Source organism: Leopardus geoffroyi, chromosome X, assembly GCF_018350155.1.
Source record: "Leopardus geoffroyi isolate Oge1 chromosome X, O.geoffroyi_Oge1_pat1.0, whole genome shotgun sequence".
Lineage (NCBI taxonomy): Eukaryota > Metazoa > Chordata > Mammalia > Carnivora > Felidae > Leopardus > Leopardus geoffroyi.
In genome coordinates, this window is record NC_059343.1 from 33,864,703 (window position 1) to 33,883,966 (window position 19,264).

The 19,264-nt window shown below is 40.7% G+C and overlaps 1 protein-coding gene across 1 annotated transcript in view; it reads left to right on the top strand.

The window, feature by feature from the left end:
* Positions 1-18,627, top strand: part of OTC (ornithine transcarbamylase) — a 61,724-nt gene extending 43,097 nt beyond the window's left edge. Inside the window, exons 6-10 of the mRNA XM_045472872.1 lie at positions 1,630-1,752; positions 7,533-7,586; positions 7,663-7,812; positions 11,175-11,312; positions 17,286-18,627. Coding sequence (XP_045328828.1) covers positions 1,630-1,752; positions 7,533-7,586; positions 7,663-7,812; positions 11,175-11,312; positions 17,286-17,345 — 525 coding nt within the window. The 3' untranslated portion in view covers positions 17,346-18,627. The remainder of the gene's footprint in view (positions 1-1,629; positions 1,753-7,532; positions 7,587-7,662; positions 7,813-11,174; positions 11,313-17,285) is intronic.
* Positions 18,628-19,264: the final 637 nt, after the last annotated feature.

The following is a 19,264-nucleotide window of genomic DNA, read 5'->3' on the forward strand; positions in this document are numbered from 1 at the left end:
CTTTTAGCCCCCCTTTCATCCCCTGTTCTCTCAATTACTTTGCTTTTTGGTGACATATTTAACACAATGGATGAACAGAGAAGGCTGGAGCATGCAGAATGGAAAAGCTTTATGTAATCCAGCATACATCAGGCTCTGTGGCTTGGGAGTGAAGACTGGTAGAGTATGCTTTGAATATTCAAAGTGGTCAACTACTAAATCGCTTTCTGAGAAGGAGGCCATTTTCTATCATTTTAATATACTGATTGTTTAGGAGTTAAGAACATGTAGAATTTAGAGAACTGAGGCGAATTTAGCTATGTCTCCTTAAATTAGAAACTTGAATAACTTTGAAAGATTCATCTCTTTTGGGTTGCCACAGCCAATCTACACGGGCTTGCCACCAGTAATCCTGACAACCATGGTTTCCGTGTTGATGGACTATTCTGGGAAGACAGGGAAAACTGGATAGGTCCATATTCCTCCTTATTTGGATAAGCAACGCACATATGAATGTGAAGTTAATCTCAAAATGAAACTCTTTGGTGATGAGGATAAAATTCATCCAAAGATGATACAACAATGTAGGATACCAAGTGGCTCTTTGCAGGTGTGGCTTTACATATATGCCAGATAATTTAATGCTTCCACCTGGGGCTTTATCATTACTAGATTACAAATGTCCTATCCATCACACTGTCCCTTGTAGAACCTGGTGCAATGCCTTCATATAGAAGATACTCAAAGCAGGAGTTGAACGAATAAACAGCAGCTTATTAAGAACACAATCTAAATCAGATGGGCTTGAATTTAAATCCTAGCTTAGCCATCTAATAGTTCTGCGAACTCCAAATTGCTTCGCCTTTCTCTTTTTTAAATATTATCTTTATAAATATATAAAATATGTGAAACCTACAGACACTTCAAGAAAAAGCAAACAAACACCTTTGGGCCCATTACGTAGTTTTGTCAAATCTAACTTCAGAATTTTTTTGTTTTTAAATAAAATATTTCAAGTAGAGTTGAAGCCTACTGTGTAACTCTCCCTGATCCCTTTTCCTCTCACCCCACAGAGAAATTATTATCCTGGTGTTTGTTTTTATAATTCCCAGGCATGTGTTTATACTTTACACATCTGTATCCATAAACAACCAAGAATATTGATGAGCATGTTTTTTAACTTCGTATAAATGGGAACACAGCCACCATGTTCCACTGTTCCAGGTGCATTGTATTTCCCCTTTCTAATGCCAATGAATGTAAGCTCCACAAAGGCAGTGATATTTTTTGTCTCCTTTCTTCATTGTTCTATCTCCAGGACCAAGGAAAGCCTCTAGACATTGATGGCACTCAATTTGTTGAATGAATGAATAAAAGAATACAACAAAGATTCAGATTTGAAATGTATGAAAATAAGAGTCTCTGTACAAGTTCATATGATGTCTTGGTTTAAGATACTAAGTTGTTTTGCTATTTTTTGGGATTGCACATTCATGTTATTGAATGGCCCTGTATAATGCAAAAAAAAGTTTATTCATTCCAACAAAGTATTAAAAACTAGGTGAAGACTGTTTCCTTCATTTTAGCCCTAATAATTGTTTCACATAAGTGGATTTCCTCCTGGATATAATCTTCTCGCTTGCCTTTTAGGAACACTATGGCTCTCTGAAAGGCCTTACCCTCAGCTGGATTGGGGATGGGAACAACATTTTGCATTCTATCATGATGAGTGCCGCAAAATTTGGGATGCACCTTCAGGCGGCTACTCCAAAGGTAGGGAAAATCTCTTTGTTGAGACTAACTCTCTCTTAAATCATCCCAGATGCAATTACCCAGTGAAAACAAACCTCTCTTCCATTCAAGGCAAGCACAGGTGAGGCCACGAAATTTAGTTTACATTACCAACCTTACTATTACAGCTATCTGGCCTCTAGAGTGCCCAATTTCCCATCTCTACCCTAAGAGATAATCTTGGCTGATGCCTTTCATCCTGTGAGTCTTTTTTAAAAGCCTGTCTGAATTATCCCTTTGAATGCCCTAAAACCAGCCATTATGATGACTGGCATCCTTGTGCATTGCTACCACAAAGACTGAAGAAAGCAATGAAATCCAGACAGCATACAACTCCCAAGGCATGGAGAGGATGTTGTCATTTTCTAATACTGCAATTTAGTAGAAAAATGTCAATCTAATGTGAAGGGCACAATGATGGCATCTACATCAGTTTAGTGCTTCAAACTCAACTCCAGGAGCCCTTTAGCTTTTTAAATCTGAGTCCTTCATGGCTGTGACAGTGCCCTCCATATACTTCCTACCCTGCCGCTAATCTCACACAGAATGCAGGGGAAGCATGACTTCTTTCATAGGTCCAAAGTAACCCTTTTGATATGTAAGAAGCTTGTAACAGTAGCTGCCTCTGAGAAGGGGAACTGGGAGGTTCAAGGACAGAGAAAGGAGGGAGACTTTATTTTCATGGTATGTCGTTTTACATGGTTTGAATTTCTTTTTTTTTTTAACATGGTTTGAATTTCTTAACATGCAAATGTTTTACCTACATAATGACATAAATCTATAAGTAAATACACCCAAATAAAAAAGTGTAGATCTCCCAGGAGAAGCCCTCTGTTAAGATAACCCCAGCCTCATACAAAACAAATAGGCCTTTTAGAGGGTAAAAAATAACCCTACAAGAGACTCATACACAAACCAGTCCTGAAGGATCCCCACAGAACCTGTTAAATACCCCATTGCTACTGGATATTTCCCCCATAATATTTCTGATTGGCTACTAATATCCTATCAGGAGTCTTGGAAGGGAAAACTCTCCAAAACAGAAACCATTTCAGAAACAAAGTAAAAGATAGAACTGGCCCTCTTATTAAGAGATGAGTATTCACACTTAATGTGCACTAGTGTGCTTCTAACCAGGCATGTGTTTGCTGTTTGTACTCAGTGTGAGGGTTCACTTGGATAAGCTAAGATATCCAGAGGGGAATGTGTGAGGCCTAAAAATTACTCCCTGCTTCTGTTTTTGAGTTTGAGATGTTTATTTGCCAATCACCAGGAACATGAGTTACACAATGTGGATTAATGGCTGAATTTCTCCAATAGGACATATCCAAATCCCCAAGGCTTTTTTGCCCTCTTCACCCCTTCCTGCACCACTGTCTTGGGCCAGGTTCCCCACAAGGTGACCCTGTGATGAGGATTTGTGTACAGGGGACTTATTAAAGAAGTACTCCAAAGGGAGACGGACAGAGAAAGGGAAGAATCTAAGCAAGAGGGCCATTTATAGTGACTAACCTATCCCGTTTGCCTAAGACTGAGGACTTTCCAGGGACATTGGACCATCATTGCTAAAAGTGGGAGACTGCCAGGCAAGCTATATGATTTGCTCACTCTAATGCCATGTTGGGCACTATCCCACAGAAGGAAGCTTCCGCCTGATCCCATGGGTGAGCTCGGGAGTGTAACTTATGCCCCAGCATTGTCTCAACCCAAGCAAGGAAGGTGGGCTTTCATCCTTTGAATCAGTCATTGGTCAAGGGCAGCAGGGGGAGGGAGAGTGGCAAATCCCCTGGTGATTTTGGCAGGACACGCAGCTGAGAAGCCAGAGCACTGTCTTCCGAAGAAGGGCTGCAAGTGCTGTTCCAAGCCTAGTGAAATGGGGAGGGGGGGAAAGCTGTAAAAAGGGATCCTAGGATGGCATATGGGTACAGCACCAGCATCGTCTGCTGCATCCTGCCAAAGAAAAAGAAAACAAAATGCTTTTCCCCAGTGTTCTTGCTGAACCAGTTTGAGTCAATGCGCCCCACTGCCTTCGTTTGCAAGGGCTGCCATGACAAATTGCCACAAACTGGGGGGCTTCCAACAACACAAATGTATTATTTCACAGTTCTGGAGGCTAGAAGTCCAAAATCAAGATGGTGGCAGTGCCATGCTCTCTGAAGCCTCCAGGAGACGATCCTTCCTAGTCTCTCTCCCCACAGTCCCAGGCTTCCTTGGCTTGTGGCTGCATCCCTCCAGTCTCTGCCTCCATGTTCTTTCCTTTATGTTCTCCGTACAGATGCCCCTCTTCTTATGAGGACGTCAGTCAGGTTAAATTTAGGTCCACCCTAATCCATCTGCAAAGACCCTCCTCAAAAAGGTCACATTCTGAGGTTCTGACTGAGGATGAATTTTTGGAGGATATTGTTCTACCTAATACACTTGCCATAGAAGCAATGTCAGGCATGGACAATGGCATGTATTAGAAGCTTCCCTCTTATAGTCAACTTTGGGGACTCAGCGAGATCACTCTCTTTCCTTCAGCGTAAACTGAAATAAAGGGTCAGATCTGACACGCGCTTAAGGCGGTTCCTGTTCACATTATGGAAAGAGCGCACACTCTGGCTATAATTCTAATTTGAAGAAAGGCTCTGTGTTAATGCAAACTATTATTGTATTTAGTTTTTACAGATAAAACGTATATTAACAATAATTGTTCCCTGCTAGAAGATGTTTCTGGAAAGGCTTTATTCTGTCAGAGAACTATATGATTTAAACATTTCATTGCATGTCAAAGATGTTTTATTAACACCAAAGGAAAAAAATTCTAATATTACAAAGTGATTTCAGTATTGTTCTCATGCAGAAACTCATTTAAATGATAAAGAGTACTAAAACTTGGCTAAATTTCGGTGGGAGTAAGAGTTAAAAAACCTTCAGGAAAGTCTGATAGTACAGAAGTTGTTCCATTAATTTATAAGTAGGCCTATTTCCTTTAAAGATAAAGCTAGGAGATTTATTGTAAATTTAAGAAGCCCTTGAGGTGCCTGGGTGGCTCAGCCCCTCGGGCGTCTAACTTCAGCTCAGGTCACGAACTCACGGTTCATGGGTTCGAGCCCCACGTTGGGCTCTGTGCTGACAGCTCAGAGCCTGGAGCCTGCTTCAGATTCTGTGTCTCTCTCTCTGTCTCTGCCCCTCCCCCGCTCATGCTCTGTTTCTCTCTGTCTCAAAAATAATAAACATAAAAAAAATTTTTTTTAAAAAGAAGCCCTGAAGTTCCCAAGGCCATAATTAATCTATTTCCCCATTCTTCAGCCGAGAATAACTTACATGTTCGAGAAAACATAATTTTGTCCTTGATTGTAAAATTGCTCCATAAACTATTGATGGTAATGATTTTAACATTGTTCTAAGTGAATTTTAGACTGAACTGGGTTTGTTAATCACCTTCTTCCTCTGGTTTTAAGATTTATGTAAAAGCCAATGAGTGATTTTGTATTGAAGGCTGAGCTGTGAGTAAAGAATTCTTCTTTGTATTCTCAGTCATGGCCCAGTGCGTGCAAGGTTGGGTGATTTTCTAATTCCCAAACCTCTCTGTTGGTTCTCTAAGTACTTATTGATTCCTTCTGTAAGAATGATTATATGTAAGGAGTATAAAACCTGCTGTCTAAAGGGAAGGCTAAATTTTCAGGGCAGGAGGCACACGGGGTATTGGCTAAGTCTCTTCATTTATGTTTACCAGTATGAATGGTCACGATATTAGTTACTAAATCAGCCAAGCCTTATTAATTACCTTCCCCAAATCCTGATAAGAAAAACCTCCAGAATTTATGGGTATTGAGGGGGTTAATAGCTTCTAAAATGTCTGCAGCCATCATCATCAACATCATGCGTAGCTGCTTTCACGAATTCTGTAATGAGAGAAGGAACTATGGTAGACCATTATGTGCAAATAGAAACCGGTTTCAAATGAATAAACCTCAACGTGCCTGCTGCAGGTTGAGGTACTCAGGAGTAGACTCTGAGACAGAGTCTCAGACAGAGTTTGGTGTACAGGGTATTTATTAGGACATGCTCTGGAGATCAACACCTGCCGAAGGGCAGGGAAGGAAGCAGGAATGGGCAGGGGAAGAAGCCGAGCTGCAGGGCAGGCCCAACAGCAGCCTCCTCTGGCCTTACTGAGACTTCTAGATCTGAGATGGCCATTTAGAGCTGCTCTCAAGTTGGGAGGAGGGAGGAGGGTTTCCATCCCCTCCTGTCAATCAGTCATTGAATGAAGGTCGCCCCCGAACGGTATGTGACCTTGGATGAGTCCGCTATCTGCAGCTGAGGCGGTGCCCCAAGAGGGCTGACGGCTGAAAGCCACCTTCTGGCAGCACACCCAGCAGCTGGGGGAATAGGTCCTTTATTCATGAAGCGGGGATCCGAGTGGCATATCATAGTGTGCACCACAATGCTCTGCTGAGAATTTATAAAAACCAGCTCGTAAGAAGTGCTAAGATTTGAGGAAAATGAGAAGGATGGAGGGGGCGGTGAGAATAATTGTGGTGTTCGGACTGAAAAGACCTCCATACGGAGGGTCTAGAGGTGAGGCTGGGCTAGAGGTTTGATGAAAGAGTAGCTGACATGTTCCAATGAAGACACCCAGGAGGGGATGGGGGCGGGGGGTGTTCAAGGGTGAAAGGCTGAGATGGCAGAAAAGGGCAAGACATGTACAGGGATAACAATAAGATTGGCTTTCCTGCAGCAAGATGTTGAGGAGAATTAAAAGAGACAGAAACAGGGAATGTTGGGGTTGGGGTGGGGGGAGCCTTGATACTCTTAATCAGCTTTGACTTCAGAAACAAGTAGTAAACATTGCAGGCTTCAGAGAAAACAATTCTTGCTGCTGTGTACAAAGCAGATGGGAGGGTGAGGAGGTAGGAAGCAGAGTATCTGTGGGGTCTAGAATAGCCTGGGGGGCTTTAGTGCCCCCGCAATGTCCCCTCACCTGGAGTTGAGACTAGGCTAAGTAAGCAAAGCTCTTAGGGTGCACCATTTGTCCCCGCAAAGACCCTGACAGGCCTGCTCAGACTTTGTGTCCCAGGCACCTCGCTTGTCTCACCCAAGCCCCGACCCTGCTCTCGCCAAACCGTCCCATTCACATATATTTGAGCAAAAGTAGTGTACTTGCTGTGTAAATGCCACTTCTAAGCACGCGCCCTGCACTCAGAACACTTGCTAGTGAGTACAGAAGAATAAGGGGTGTGCACTTGGCCTGTTAGTGCCTCGCTGGGGTGCTCTGGGAATGTTCTTCTGAGGTGGAAGTATTTGAGCTGAGACCCGAAAGCGTTTATCCATAGGAAATGAGTGGGGAAAAGCACTCCAGACGAAAAAGCATTAAAAAAAAACCCCACACAGCTCAAAGTGGAAAGACTGAGATAAAATTTCATTAGCATAATTAGTAGAATTATGTATACGATCCTCTTAGGCTATTAGAGGAACAAGAAGAGGCACTACCAAGAGCTGGAAAGCGCCACGCCCTGTTTATCTTGATAATTAAAGCTGTCAAAGATAATAAAAGAAAGATGGGTTACCTATTCAGTTTACCAATTTTTTTAAATTCCAAAAAGCACTATTAAGCTTTACATTCTAGATGTAAATTCTGCCGAATGCGCATTGAGCTACAACTTAAAGCAACAAAGGGAAGGAGAGCGAGAATATTGTTGAAAGGAAAATGACACATATATAAGACAGCCTAATACATTACAATTGCCTAACAAACGGTTGAATTCTTCCCCCTGCAGGGTTATGAGCCGGATCCCAGGGTAACCAAGCTGGCAGAACAGTATGCCAAGGAGGTATGGTCCTTATATGTAAAGTTACAATCGCCTTTCTCTGCCCCAGTTGTTTAACTGGCACGCTTGTGTATGCTAGAACGGCACCAAGATGTCGCTGACGCACGATCCCTTGGAAGCGGCTCGTGGAGGCAACGTGTTAATTACAGACACTTGGATAAGCATGGGACAAGAAGAGGAGAAGAAAAAGCGGCTCCAGGCTTTCCAAGGTTACCAGGTTACAATGAAGGTACAAATTGATGCCTCTCGGAAGGTTCATTAATTCCATTCGGAAAGGCCAGCACCATCTAATCACTCATTCACTCTGGGGAGGGCAGACTGTTCTTTCATTCCCTGTAAAGGACTCGCTGACTGTATCCTCCAGGGATTTCTCTCCTCCTGAAGATTAGCTATGTCCTTTGGAAAGACACTTCTGTCCTGGGTGAAGGAATCTGAAACCCAGGCAGAAGGAAGAAGCAAGATTTTCCCTCTCACAGCAACGGAGGCACGGAGGCATTTTCTCTAGAGACAACTGTTACTTCTTGTCGCATGCAGTTTCTTCGGATTTCTCCTCTAAGAGAAGCGGCATAATTATGTTCTTCAGGCTAGTCCTTGCCTCTAGTAGTTAAGGACTCTCAAGTCCAGTTTGGTTTTGCTTACTCCTTCCAGGGCATTCCCAGGGGGATCCTATCTAATCTGATGCCTTTCATTAATATCTGAAGCAAGGCTTCTCAATCTTGAAAATGCCTCAGAATTGCCTGGAGCTGTTAATACAGAGAGAGCAGGAACCCATTCCCCAGGGGGTTCTGAATTAGTAGGTCAGAGTTGGGACCCAAGAACTGGCATCTGGACCAAGTTCCCCCGTGATACTGCTCCAGGGTCACACTTTGCGAACCACTGTTTTGGAGGAATAGTCTACAAGGCAAGTGGACATCGGGATTTTGTCAGCAGAGCAACTAGTCTGTTTTGGTGGAGAAAGGGGTTGAGCAGTTGCAATAGGTATTTTATTGATAATGCAATATATAAATATAAATTTTTTAAATGTTTTTATTTATTTTTGAGACAGAGAGAGACAGAGCATGAGCAGGGGAGGGGCAGAGAGAGAGGGAGACACAGAATCCGAAGCAGACTCCAGGTTCTGAGCTGTCAGCACAGAGCCTGACGCAGGGCTCGAACTCACAGACTGTGAGATCATGACCTGAGCTGAAGTCAGACACTTAACTGACTGAACCACCCAGGCGCCCCAGCAATATATAAATATAGAAGCTCCTTATTTATCCATGTCAATGGAATGAAGTTTGAAAAATAAAAAGTGAAAACGTCTTTCCTTCATTCCTTTAAGTGACTATTTCCAGAGGTAGCCGCTGTTCAACAATTTCATGTGCCTCTTTGCAGACCTTTTCTGTGCATTTAAAAAATATATTTTTTAAGTAGGCTCCACACCCAGCACAGGGCCCAATCAATGAGGGGCTTGAACTCACAACTCTGAGATCAAGACCTGAGCTGAGATCAAGAGTTGGATGCTTAAGGGGTGTCTGGGTGGCCCAGCTGGTTAAGTGTCCGATTTTGGCTCAGGTCACGTTCTCACGGCTCGTGAGTTTGAGCCCCGTGTCGGGCTCTGTGCTGACAGCTCAGAGCCTGGAGCCTGATTCGGATTCTGTGTCTCCCTCTCTGCTGCCCCTTCACTGGCTCACACTCTGTCTCTCTCTCTCCTTCAAAAATAAATAAACATTAAAAAAAAAAAAAAGAGTCGGATGCTTAACCAACTGAGTCATCCAGGCTTTTAAAAATTAAAAAAAAAATTTTTTTTTCCTGCGTATTTATATATGCCTACACACACACACACACACACACACACACACACACACACCCCTACTGATTTCTCATAAAAGGCATATTAGATATATTATTCTTACTTTTTCCACTTGACAAATCTTAGATTTTCTTGTCCATTTATTTAAACAATTTTCATTCTTTTTAGTGGCTGCATAAAATTCCAAAGTATGAGTGGACCATGATTTATGTTGATAAACTAGGCTATTTCCAATTATCCCAACTACAAACAATGCTGCAATGTATATCCTTATACAGATTTCTTCGTTCAGGTATTATTGGAGAATAGATCCCTGGAAAAAGAATTTCTAGGTAAAGAGGTATATACTTTAAAAAATATGATAAATGCTGCTAAATAGCCATCCAAGAAGAATCGATAATTTATACTCTCTGCACTCTTTCCATCCTTAGTTGTTACATACATTTTTTCATTTTTACAATCTATATCTCATGCTTTTAGAATTTTGCATTTCCCTGATTACTAATGACGTTAAACATCTTTTCACGTTTATTGGCCATTTCCATGTGTTTTTCTATAAACTGTTATCATATCCTTTGCCCATTTCCTATTTGTTTTTACCATTTTATTATTGGTTATAGGAATTATTTATATATTATGGTGAATCCTTTGTCATATATGTGGCAAACAGGTAAACAGGTTCATGGAGAAATTCTAAATTCCTTGTGGTTTACCTCGCACTTGCCTTGAGCAGCCTTAGGCATTTTTGTGGTGCTGGGACTGCAGGCTTGAAGAACATTCATCCCACTGATGTATGACTGGTTCAAATGTTATTCGTTTTCCATGTTCCTCTGCCATTACTTTAGAAATTCAGAAGGTTCTGAACCTAGAATAAGTATGGGAAGTAAAACAAAATTTTAGTATATAGGCAGTAATTTTGAGGTGAGAAATGATGAGGGAATGCAGTTTTGAATCTGTACGTGAACAATGGAAATGGCTGGGGAAATGCAGCTTTCAGGAATTAGTGGCTGGAGAAAATTAAAACTGTTAGGACTTTTGCATTAAGGAAACATCTAGTGCATACTACCCATAATCCTGCTTTGTGCACTCCTATCTCAGCATTCTTTTTCAAAGGTGTTTTAATTAGTGATGAAGTATGCTTCAGCTGCTAAAATCCATAACTTGGAGATGAGCTCAAAATAGAACACAGTCCCTTAAGGGCGACTTTTAAAATATATTGGGGGTGTAATGGGTGACTTTTGCTATCAGCCACATATTGTACCAACAGGGCTCTTTACTGAAATGTCCGCAATCCCTCTAGACAGAGAACCATAAAACGAGTGAGTGGTTTAATTTGGAGTGATGATCTCCCAAATCAAAGAAAATGACGATAAAATTCCCTACGTTGAAAGTACCATTTACATTTCCCTTCTGTGCCTTGAGGTTAAACCATCACTCTGCCCCTTTGTCTCTGCCTTTGCATTTGGTCTCTGACTCAGTGCCATATGTATATCTAAATACTGAAGAAGACAGGGGCACCTGGGTGGCTCAGTTGGTTAAGTGTATGAGTCTTGACTTTGGCTCAGGTCATGATCTCACGGTTCCTGAGTTCCAGCCCCACATCGAGCTCTGTGCTGGTGGCGCGGAGCCTGCTTGGGATTCTCTCACTCTCCCTCTCTCTCTGCTCCTCCCCTGCTCGCGTTCTCTCCCCCTCTCTCAAAATAAATAAATAAACTTTAAAATAAATAAATGACAAAGAAGACAAATTTGATAGCCACGTATTATAGTCAAAACACGGTCTTATCCCATCTCTTCTTTAGACTGCTAAAGTTGCTGCCTCTGACTGGACATTTTTACACTGCTTGCCCAGAAAGCCAGAAGAAGTGGATGATGAAGTGTTTTATTCTCCACGATCACTAGTATTCCCAGAGGCTGAAAACAGGAAGTGGACAATCATGGTAAGCAAGCAATAGGGAACAGAAGCTAAGAAGGGGTTCTCTGTGCAGCCCTAACTTGGTCATTCATGCCTTTTGGTAAGTAATTTGCAACCAAGATTATCCACCTACCTGACTTGCTCATATGGCATCTATTTTTTTTCCCCAGGAAGTTCATAATAGATTATTATTGCTTATTAGCATTTACATTGCATTTTTAATGGTGTACAATTGATCTCCTTCCAAACAGATTTTAATAAAAATTCTGACTGCTCTTGATCAGCCTGAACACCAGCCACCATTGCCTGCCAACCATTATACTGTATAATTCTTATTTTACAATCCCCTTGTTAATGTTTACAGAAGCCTCTAATTCAGTCCCTGGCACAAAATGGGCATTCAAAGAAATCTTATTTCCTTCCTCTTCTCTTTCTTCCTTTCATGAGTTACCTAGATAATTGTTTTGGTTCTCTACTTGACTTGGCCACATGGATATATTTGTTTTAGGTATTGAACTTTTCTAGAATTGCAACAAAACTAATCTTAGAAAACACTGGTTCCTTTAACATAAGTTTCATCTTCATTACTGCTATTCAAGGAAATATTAACCCCAAATCTCTGCATTACAATACTCTAAACAAACATCACCTTCTTCTCTGGAAAACTGAATATCCAAGGGCCATAATTTCGTACCGTTTGTTAGTTTTTAGCAGTTTAACTGATCTCAATTACTGGGGTCTCACTGGCAAATAGAGTCCACTTTAGGAAAGATAAAAAGGTAATACAGGAATTTATTAAAAGACATTTAGCAGTGCCCAGAAGCTCTGGGGAAAGAAGGTGCAGTGAATCGTTCTCAGATACCACATATTCAGAAACAACACAGGCAAGACAACTGCCCAGCAACATTGTGGTTTTTTAGTAGCTAACCACCACTGACACAGCCACCCCAAAGCGGGGCACCTAAGGGCCCTGAAACGAAATGCCAAACACTCCATTATAGCCGCCCCAGCTGAACCAGATACCCCCACCTGCATACAGAGCAGAAGATCCAATGTCCCAGAGGATGGCTTCCATTGCACATTGCACCCTTATGGCTCTAAGACTTGAGTAGATAAAGTTGGGTGGCATGCCTGCACCTTAGTTTCTGGGAAATGTTTTTTATTTATTTTTTATTTTTTATTTTTTTCAATATATGAAGTTTATTGTCAAACTGGTTTCCATACAACACCCAGTGCTCATCCCAAAAGGTGCCCTCCTCAATACCCATCACCCACCCTCCCCTCCCTCCCACCCCCCATCAACCCTCAGTTTGTTCTCAGTTTTTAAGAGTCTCTTATGCTTTGGCTCTCTTCCACTCTAACCTCTTTTTTTTTTTTTTCCTTCCCCTCCCCCATGGGTTTCTGTTAAGCTTCTCAGGATCCACATAAGAGTGAAACCATATGGTATCTGTCTTTCTCTGTATGGCTTATTTCACTTAGCATCACACTCTCCAGTTCCATCCATGTTGCTACAAAGGGCCATTGGGAAATGTAGTTTTTAGCCTTTAACCTCTGGAGTAGAGAAAAACAGGCTGGAAAAGACTACCTGGTAATTTTTTAACTGATCTATCAATGGGAATAGATAGGGTTATCGTGAGCATTAAAATAATACCTGTAAAGCATTTAGTATCATATCTAATACACTATAAATTTATTATAATTATTATCGTCAACATCATCCTCATTGTTGACCTAATACAGTGACCAGCACGAGCTCCACTGTGGCTGCATAAAAGCCAATTATGACTCCCTTTGCAATGGAAAGCTATGGATCAGGCCTAAATTTGTCATATCTAATAAGAGGGATGATTTTTTTTTTTTTACTGTACCTTCCAGCTTGCCACCTCAGGACACTAGCTTTGGCCAAAATGGCAATTGCTATGTAATCTAGACCAGTGCTTTTAAAGCTTTAATATCTATTTGAATCACCTAGGGATCTCGTTAAAGTGCAGATTCAGATTCAGCCAGCCCGAGATGGGGCCCAAGATTCAGCATTCCTAACAAGCACCAAGGTCATGCAGATGCTGCTGTCCTGGGGCCCACATTTCGAGTAGCAAAGAACTACACAAAAGAAAATGTGAGCTCTCCAACCGTACACGTCAGGAAGAGACATGGCAAGAAATGTTTTCCAAGCTCTACTCTTTCTCAGAAGATGATTGAAGTTACAAAGATAAATCAACCTAAATCTGTTAAAATATGACCTCTGTAGAAATTCAGTGGGGAAAAAAAAAAACTAAAAGAAAGGTTTCTAAAATATCATCTATGGAGATGCTCTGCACTTCTGCATTTTTGAAGAGCTTATTAAACCGCATCTTGAAATTGAATTCACTTTAAAGCTTTTGTTTAAAAATTTTTAATGTTTATTTATTTTTGAGAGAGATTGAGAGACAGAACATGAGTAGGGGAAGAGCAGAGAGAGAGGGAGACACAGAATCCGAAGCAGGATCCAGGCTCCGAGCTGTCAGCACAGAGCCCAACATGGGGCTCAAACTCTCGAACCGTGAGATCATGACCTGAGCTGAAGTCAGATGCTTAACCAACAGAGCCACCCAGGCGCCCCTAAATTGAATTTACTTTAAAAAAATTAAATACGTCTGTATTCACATGGTTGAAATGCTTACAAAGACATACACACACACACACACACACACACACACACACACACACACACACGGTGAAATCTCATGCCTACCTATTTTCCATCCATCTAAGTGCTACCACCATCTCTCCATATCCCACCTTCCTGAAGTGCCACTATCATTAGGGGAAAATAAATTTTATTTTATTTTTTTTAAATATAGTTTATTGTCAAATTGGTTTCCATACAACACCCAGTGCTCATCCCAACAAGTGCCCTCCTCAATGCCCATCACCCGCTGGGAAAATACATTTTAAAGCAAACAAGAGGCATAGCCATGTTAAAATGAACACAGAGCATCTAAAATAGAAAGAATACTCACCTGGGAGTGAGGAGACTTGCACCCTGGCTGCATTCTTTATATACCACATACTTTATATACTTTATACAGTCTTTCATACTAGTCAGCTGTGCCAGCTTGGATAAGTATTACTTCTCTAGGTCATGGTTTCCTCACGTATGAGATAAATAAATCAAGCTATACAGATGGCAACTGGTTTTTAATATTAGGTCCTTAATCTCACCAACAGGCTACTTGGAGTCCTATGTTCAGAAGATTCTAAGCCTGCCTGTGGTCTCAGAAAGAAAGGGGTGTAACTGACTCGTGAAACTTGACACGGAATATGGAGAGGAGGTAGTGATACACATGCTGCACTCTTCATGCCTCTGAACTAGATGATTGCGGGCCCCACTGAGTGAAGTTCATTTTGGCAATCATATACTGGACATCTATTGTGTGTGCCAGTCCCTCCGCTGCGCACTGGAGATTGTTTCAAAAATGAATAGTGGGCAGCCCCCACTCAGCCTGTATAGTTCATAGTAGTATGCCATGTTCAAGAGAGAGGAGATCCTAGAGATTGTCTAGTCTACATGCAAAGAAATTATTCTTAGATAGCTTATTTAGAATGGTGTTTGGGCTCAACACTGCTGAGATAGATTTCTCTGGGATGTTCTAAAGGCACAATACTTGTTTTCCTCTAGAACGTCCGTATCCTAAGCGGTAACCACTAGGCACAGATGGCTATCTCAATTTAAATTTAAACTAATTACAATATAATACAATGTGGGTACCTGGGTGGCTCAGTCAGTTGAGCACCAGACTCTTAATTTTAGCTCAGGTCATGATCCCAGGGTTGTGGGAATGAACCCCATTTTGGGCTCCATGCTTAGCATGGAGCCTGCTTAAGATATTCTCATTCTCTCTCTCTCTCTCTCTCTCTCTCTCTCTCTCTCTCTCTCTCTTCCTCCTCCTCTGCCCCTCTCCCCCTCTCTCTCTCTAAAAAATAAATAATAGGGTTGCCTGGGTGGCTAAGTCGGTTAAGCGCCTGACTCTTGATTTCCGCTCAGGTTATGAGCTCATGGTTCAGTGAGTTCGAGCCCCGAGTTGGGCTCTTCATGCTGACTGTGCAGAGCCTGCTTGGGATTCTCTCTCTCTTACACTCTCTGCCCCTCCCCCACTTGTGCTCTTTCTGTCTCTCTCAAAATAAATAAATAAACGTAAAAAATAAATAATAAAAATGTAAATATAAAAAATAAAAATAAAAATAAAAATAAAATATAATACAATGTAAGAGTCAATTCCTCAGACATACTAATCACATTTGTGCTCAATAGCCACACAGGGCTGGTGGCTACAATATCTGTATTTGACAGCACAGATATAGAACATTTCCATCATTGCAGAACATTCTGCTGGACAGGACTCCTGTCTAGATAATGATTTCCACACACAATTTCATTTAAAATCAGGATGGAAGAAGAAAGGAAAAGTACAATCTAGCCTCAAGTTCTAACATGTCCACAATGACTGATGGCAGGTATATAACTAAATAGGGGGGGGGGGGGCTTGTCCTAAAAGCACACAGCATTTTTAAAGCAAATGCATACTCTTTCACTACTTACTTAGAGGAGCTTTTCAAGGTCCCCATGCTGGGTGATTTCCAGCCATGCTGTTCAGAACACTCCAGTAATCACATTGTTCTCTCCATAGTGCACAGGCCTTTGAATCCCTTTGTTTTGTTTTGTTTTTAAATACACCCCCTCCTTCCCACAAAGCTTTTGTATTTTTCAATAATTAGTAAGGCTGTAGGACTCATAAAATGTCAGGTAGCTTTCTTCCTCTGCCTACAGCTTTTACTGTGGAGCTAAAGTAACCTAAAGGGACCAGGCAACAGAGTTGATGCTTCAAAGCACTGCCATCAGGACGGTCCTTAGATGCACAACACCCTTGCAAATGTAGTTCACAGTATTTTAGTCCTTTATTTCCATGTTCGGGGTGCCAGATCAAATACAGGACACCCAGTTAAATTGGAATTTTAGGTATTAAAAAAATAAAAATAAATAAAAAAATAAAAAAAAATATAAGGCTTGCACTTCTGGTATAGGCTAGGGACACGTGGACACTATGGTCAACAGGAGATAGTAAGTACCTGTAAGGCAGTAAAACTACCTCCTAAGGGTGGAGTCAGAGAAACCTGGATCCGAACCCAGTTGTGTACTACTTGCTGTTTCCAGGATGGATTTTCCCATCCATAAATTATAACAACGGAAGCTACCTTAGAAGATTGTGGTATTAAATGAGATAATGCATCGACATTTCTCTCTAACTCACCTAGCAGCACCTAGCACAGTGCCTGGCAAATATTTCTTAACTGACTAACACGTGATAAGGCACTTAGTCTGGTACATGGTAAGCACTCGATAAGCATTTGTCATGGTTGTTTCTGATACTATTACTACAGTCATTGTGGAAGTTGGGGAGAGTAAAAGTGAAAATTAACATTTGTGGGTGACAGCTTAATGGGAAGCTCTACCCTTGGTTATCAGTATTCTTTTACGAGGACCCAGATTCAGGGAGACATTATTTGTTAGCTGAAACGATTTACTTTGATTACTCTACATCTGATTGATTCTAAACTTCTCTAGGTTTCAAGTGACCAAACCACAGTGTAAACACTAGGATGAGAGGAATTATATTGCTCTAAAACCAGCCAATATCTAGGTTTCACTTATAACTGGAAAATCCAATCATGGCTACCACCATGGTATCTCATTCCAACTCTCTTACCCAGTAGTCCTGGAATGAGGCCCAAGTAAGCATGGTGTTTGTGCATATACTTGGGTCAGCCTGATCCCTCCTGACCTTCCAAATAAAAATAAATATTAGTTCTGAACTGTCCCTTTATCATTTTCTTGGGAAAACACATTTTAACCACAGGTCTTCAAAGCTGCAATCCAGTTCCTCTTCCCCAGGTCCCTAAACAGATTCTTGCTAATGTTTGCCCATTTCTTTCTTTCTCTTCCTTTGTTGTGTCATCCCAGGCTGTCATGGTGTCCCTGCTGACAGATTATTCACCTCAGCTCCAGAAACCAAAGTTTTGATGCAGTGACGTTTGTCAAAAGAGAAGCAACGTTCTTCAGTGACCAAATGAGTCAGTTTATATGGAGGAAGGAGAAGAGAATCTAAAAAATAAACAAATCCTGATTCACAGTATAGGTGAATGATATGATATTGCTCTGCCATCGTGAAACCTTCCTGAAGGCCTTAATTTAAGGGCCAGTGCACTATAATACATGGATTGACTTGGTTTAAACTCTCTAATTCACAATTTCTGAGTTACATTGAGTATCATATTAATAGTCATATACATTTGCTTCAACTAAATATAAAATACTATGTTCATAATGCATAATGTCTAAGCCATTAAATGTAATCTATGCTTATTACCTTAATAAATTATCACCCACGCTAATTTATAAGTAAACATTTACCAGGCAGTCAGCCACTGGTAGATCTGTGGGCTGTGTTTATATCCCTCAGGACCAACAAGGAAGCCAAATGATCAATCTTGCTGATGTAGTACAATTTTCAGGCAAATGAAGTAGGCAGACGTTCACTTATGGAGGCAAATGATGAAATTCTCAGAAAACAGTGATAACAGTGCCCAAACTCTGGAGTTTTTTCCAGGCATTTGTAGGAAAGAGGATTTCTCAAGAGAACACATTTCTTCTCTGTAACAAATACTTAATGTCAAAAGTCTGAAGAAGCCTTTGTGAACAAGTGGTAAAACCATGGAAACCTAGCTAGGAACATAAGATCCATTAGAGAGTGATATTTTCGTAGGTTCAAATTCCCCAGCAGGAGCGATTTAATTTTTTCATGTTTCTGCTTATCATGCATCTACTCACACCATACACTGGATAGGTCTATAAACCCACTGCTTGCCACATCTTAGTCCATTCTTTTCTCCCCAATTTCTGTTCTAGATAATAAAAATTTGCATCACTGGATTATTATAATGTAATTAAAGCTACATGCTTTTGTGGGTGACCCAAATATGTATTGTCCAATTATTATGATACAAATGGAAAATTTTCACTTAAAATGCTAAACAATGTAAATGGAACTGTAAGAAAATAATGTATTTTGCAGAAGACAAAAAAAAAAAAAAAGTAACTATCTTTACATTCCACCTCCACTATTAGAAGAATGTTTCCAGGCTGGTTGACAGATACTCTTCAGCAGAGAGCTAAGACTTAAATGAGTAAGAGATGAATTACAAATTAGATTTGCAATGAAGATGCAATAAAACATTTTCAGGGAAAAAAAGCCTGGTAATGTTACAAGGGAAAAATCAAATTTTCTAATAAACGTCAAGGTTGACTTTCTCGTCTATGGTAATTTCTTGGGAACACTTAAGAAAGAAAGAGTGGAGTTTAATGGACTATCTTCTTTCAGCAGGGTATAGGAATGATTTAACCAGAAGCTGCCATGTGGACTGTGGAGGCTCTCCCTCAAACTGCCTACATACAAAGGCCATAATCCTGAGTATCCTTCCACTCTCTAAATGGTAGCCCATGGTAATGACTTCTCTTCTCTTTACTAGCTACTCTCTGAACTACATGGAAGGTATAATCTTCTTCCCTCAATCAGAACTTCTAATCATTTTCTTGTCAAAATGTAGTCACTTTACCTCAAAGAGCCCCAAAGCATTCTTTTTTTGTGTGTACACACAATTTAACATCTTTCTCAACCCAAACTTGTAGGAATTTATTTGCTTTCTTACCTTTTAATCTTAAGAAGACATAATTTATAATATTAAGAATAATGAAAACAGGGAAGGTTGATTTAGCCTTAATTTTTCCAAAGCCACTTTTTTTTCCTCACAGCAATTTTGTCATATTTTATTTCCCACTGCCTTCTAAGGAAAGTAAATTCTGGTATTTCAAGGAATTTCTCTTTATTTTTCTCCCTGTATTAGTCATTTATTATGACTGTCATTGATGTGTTTATTTTTATT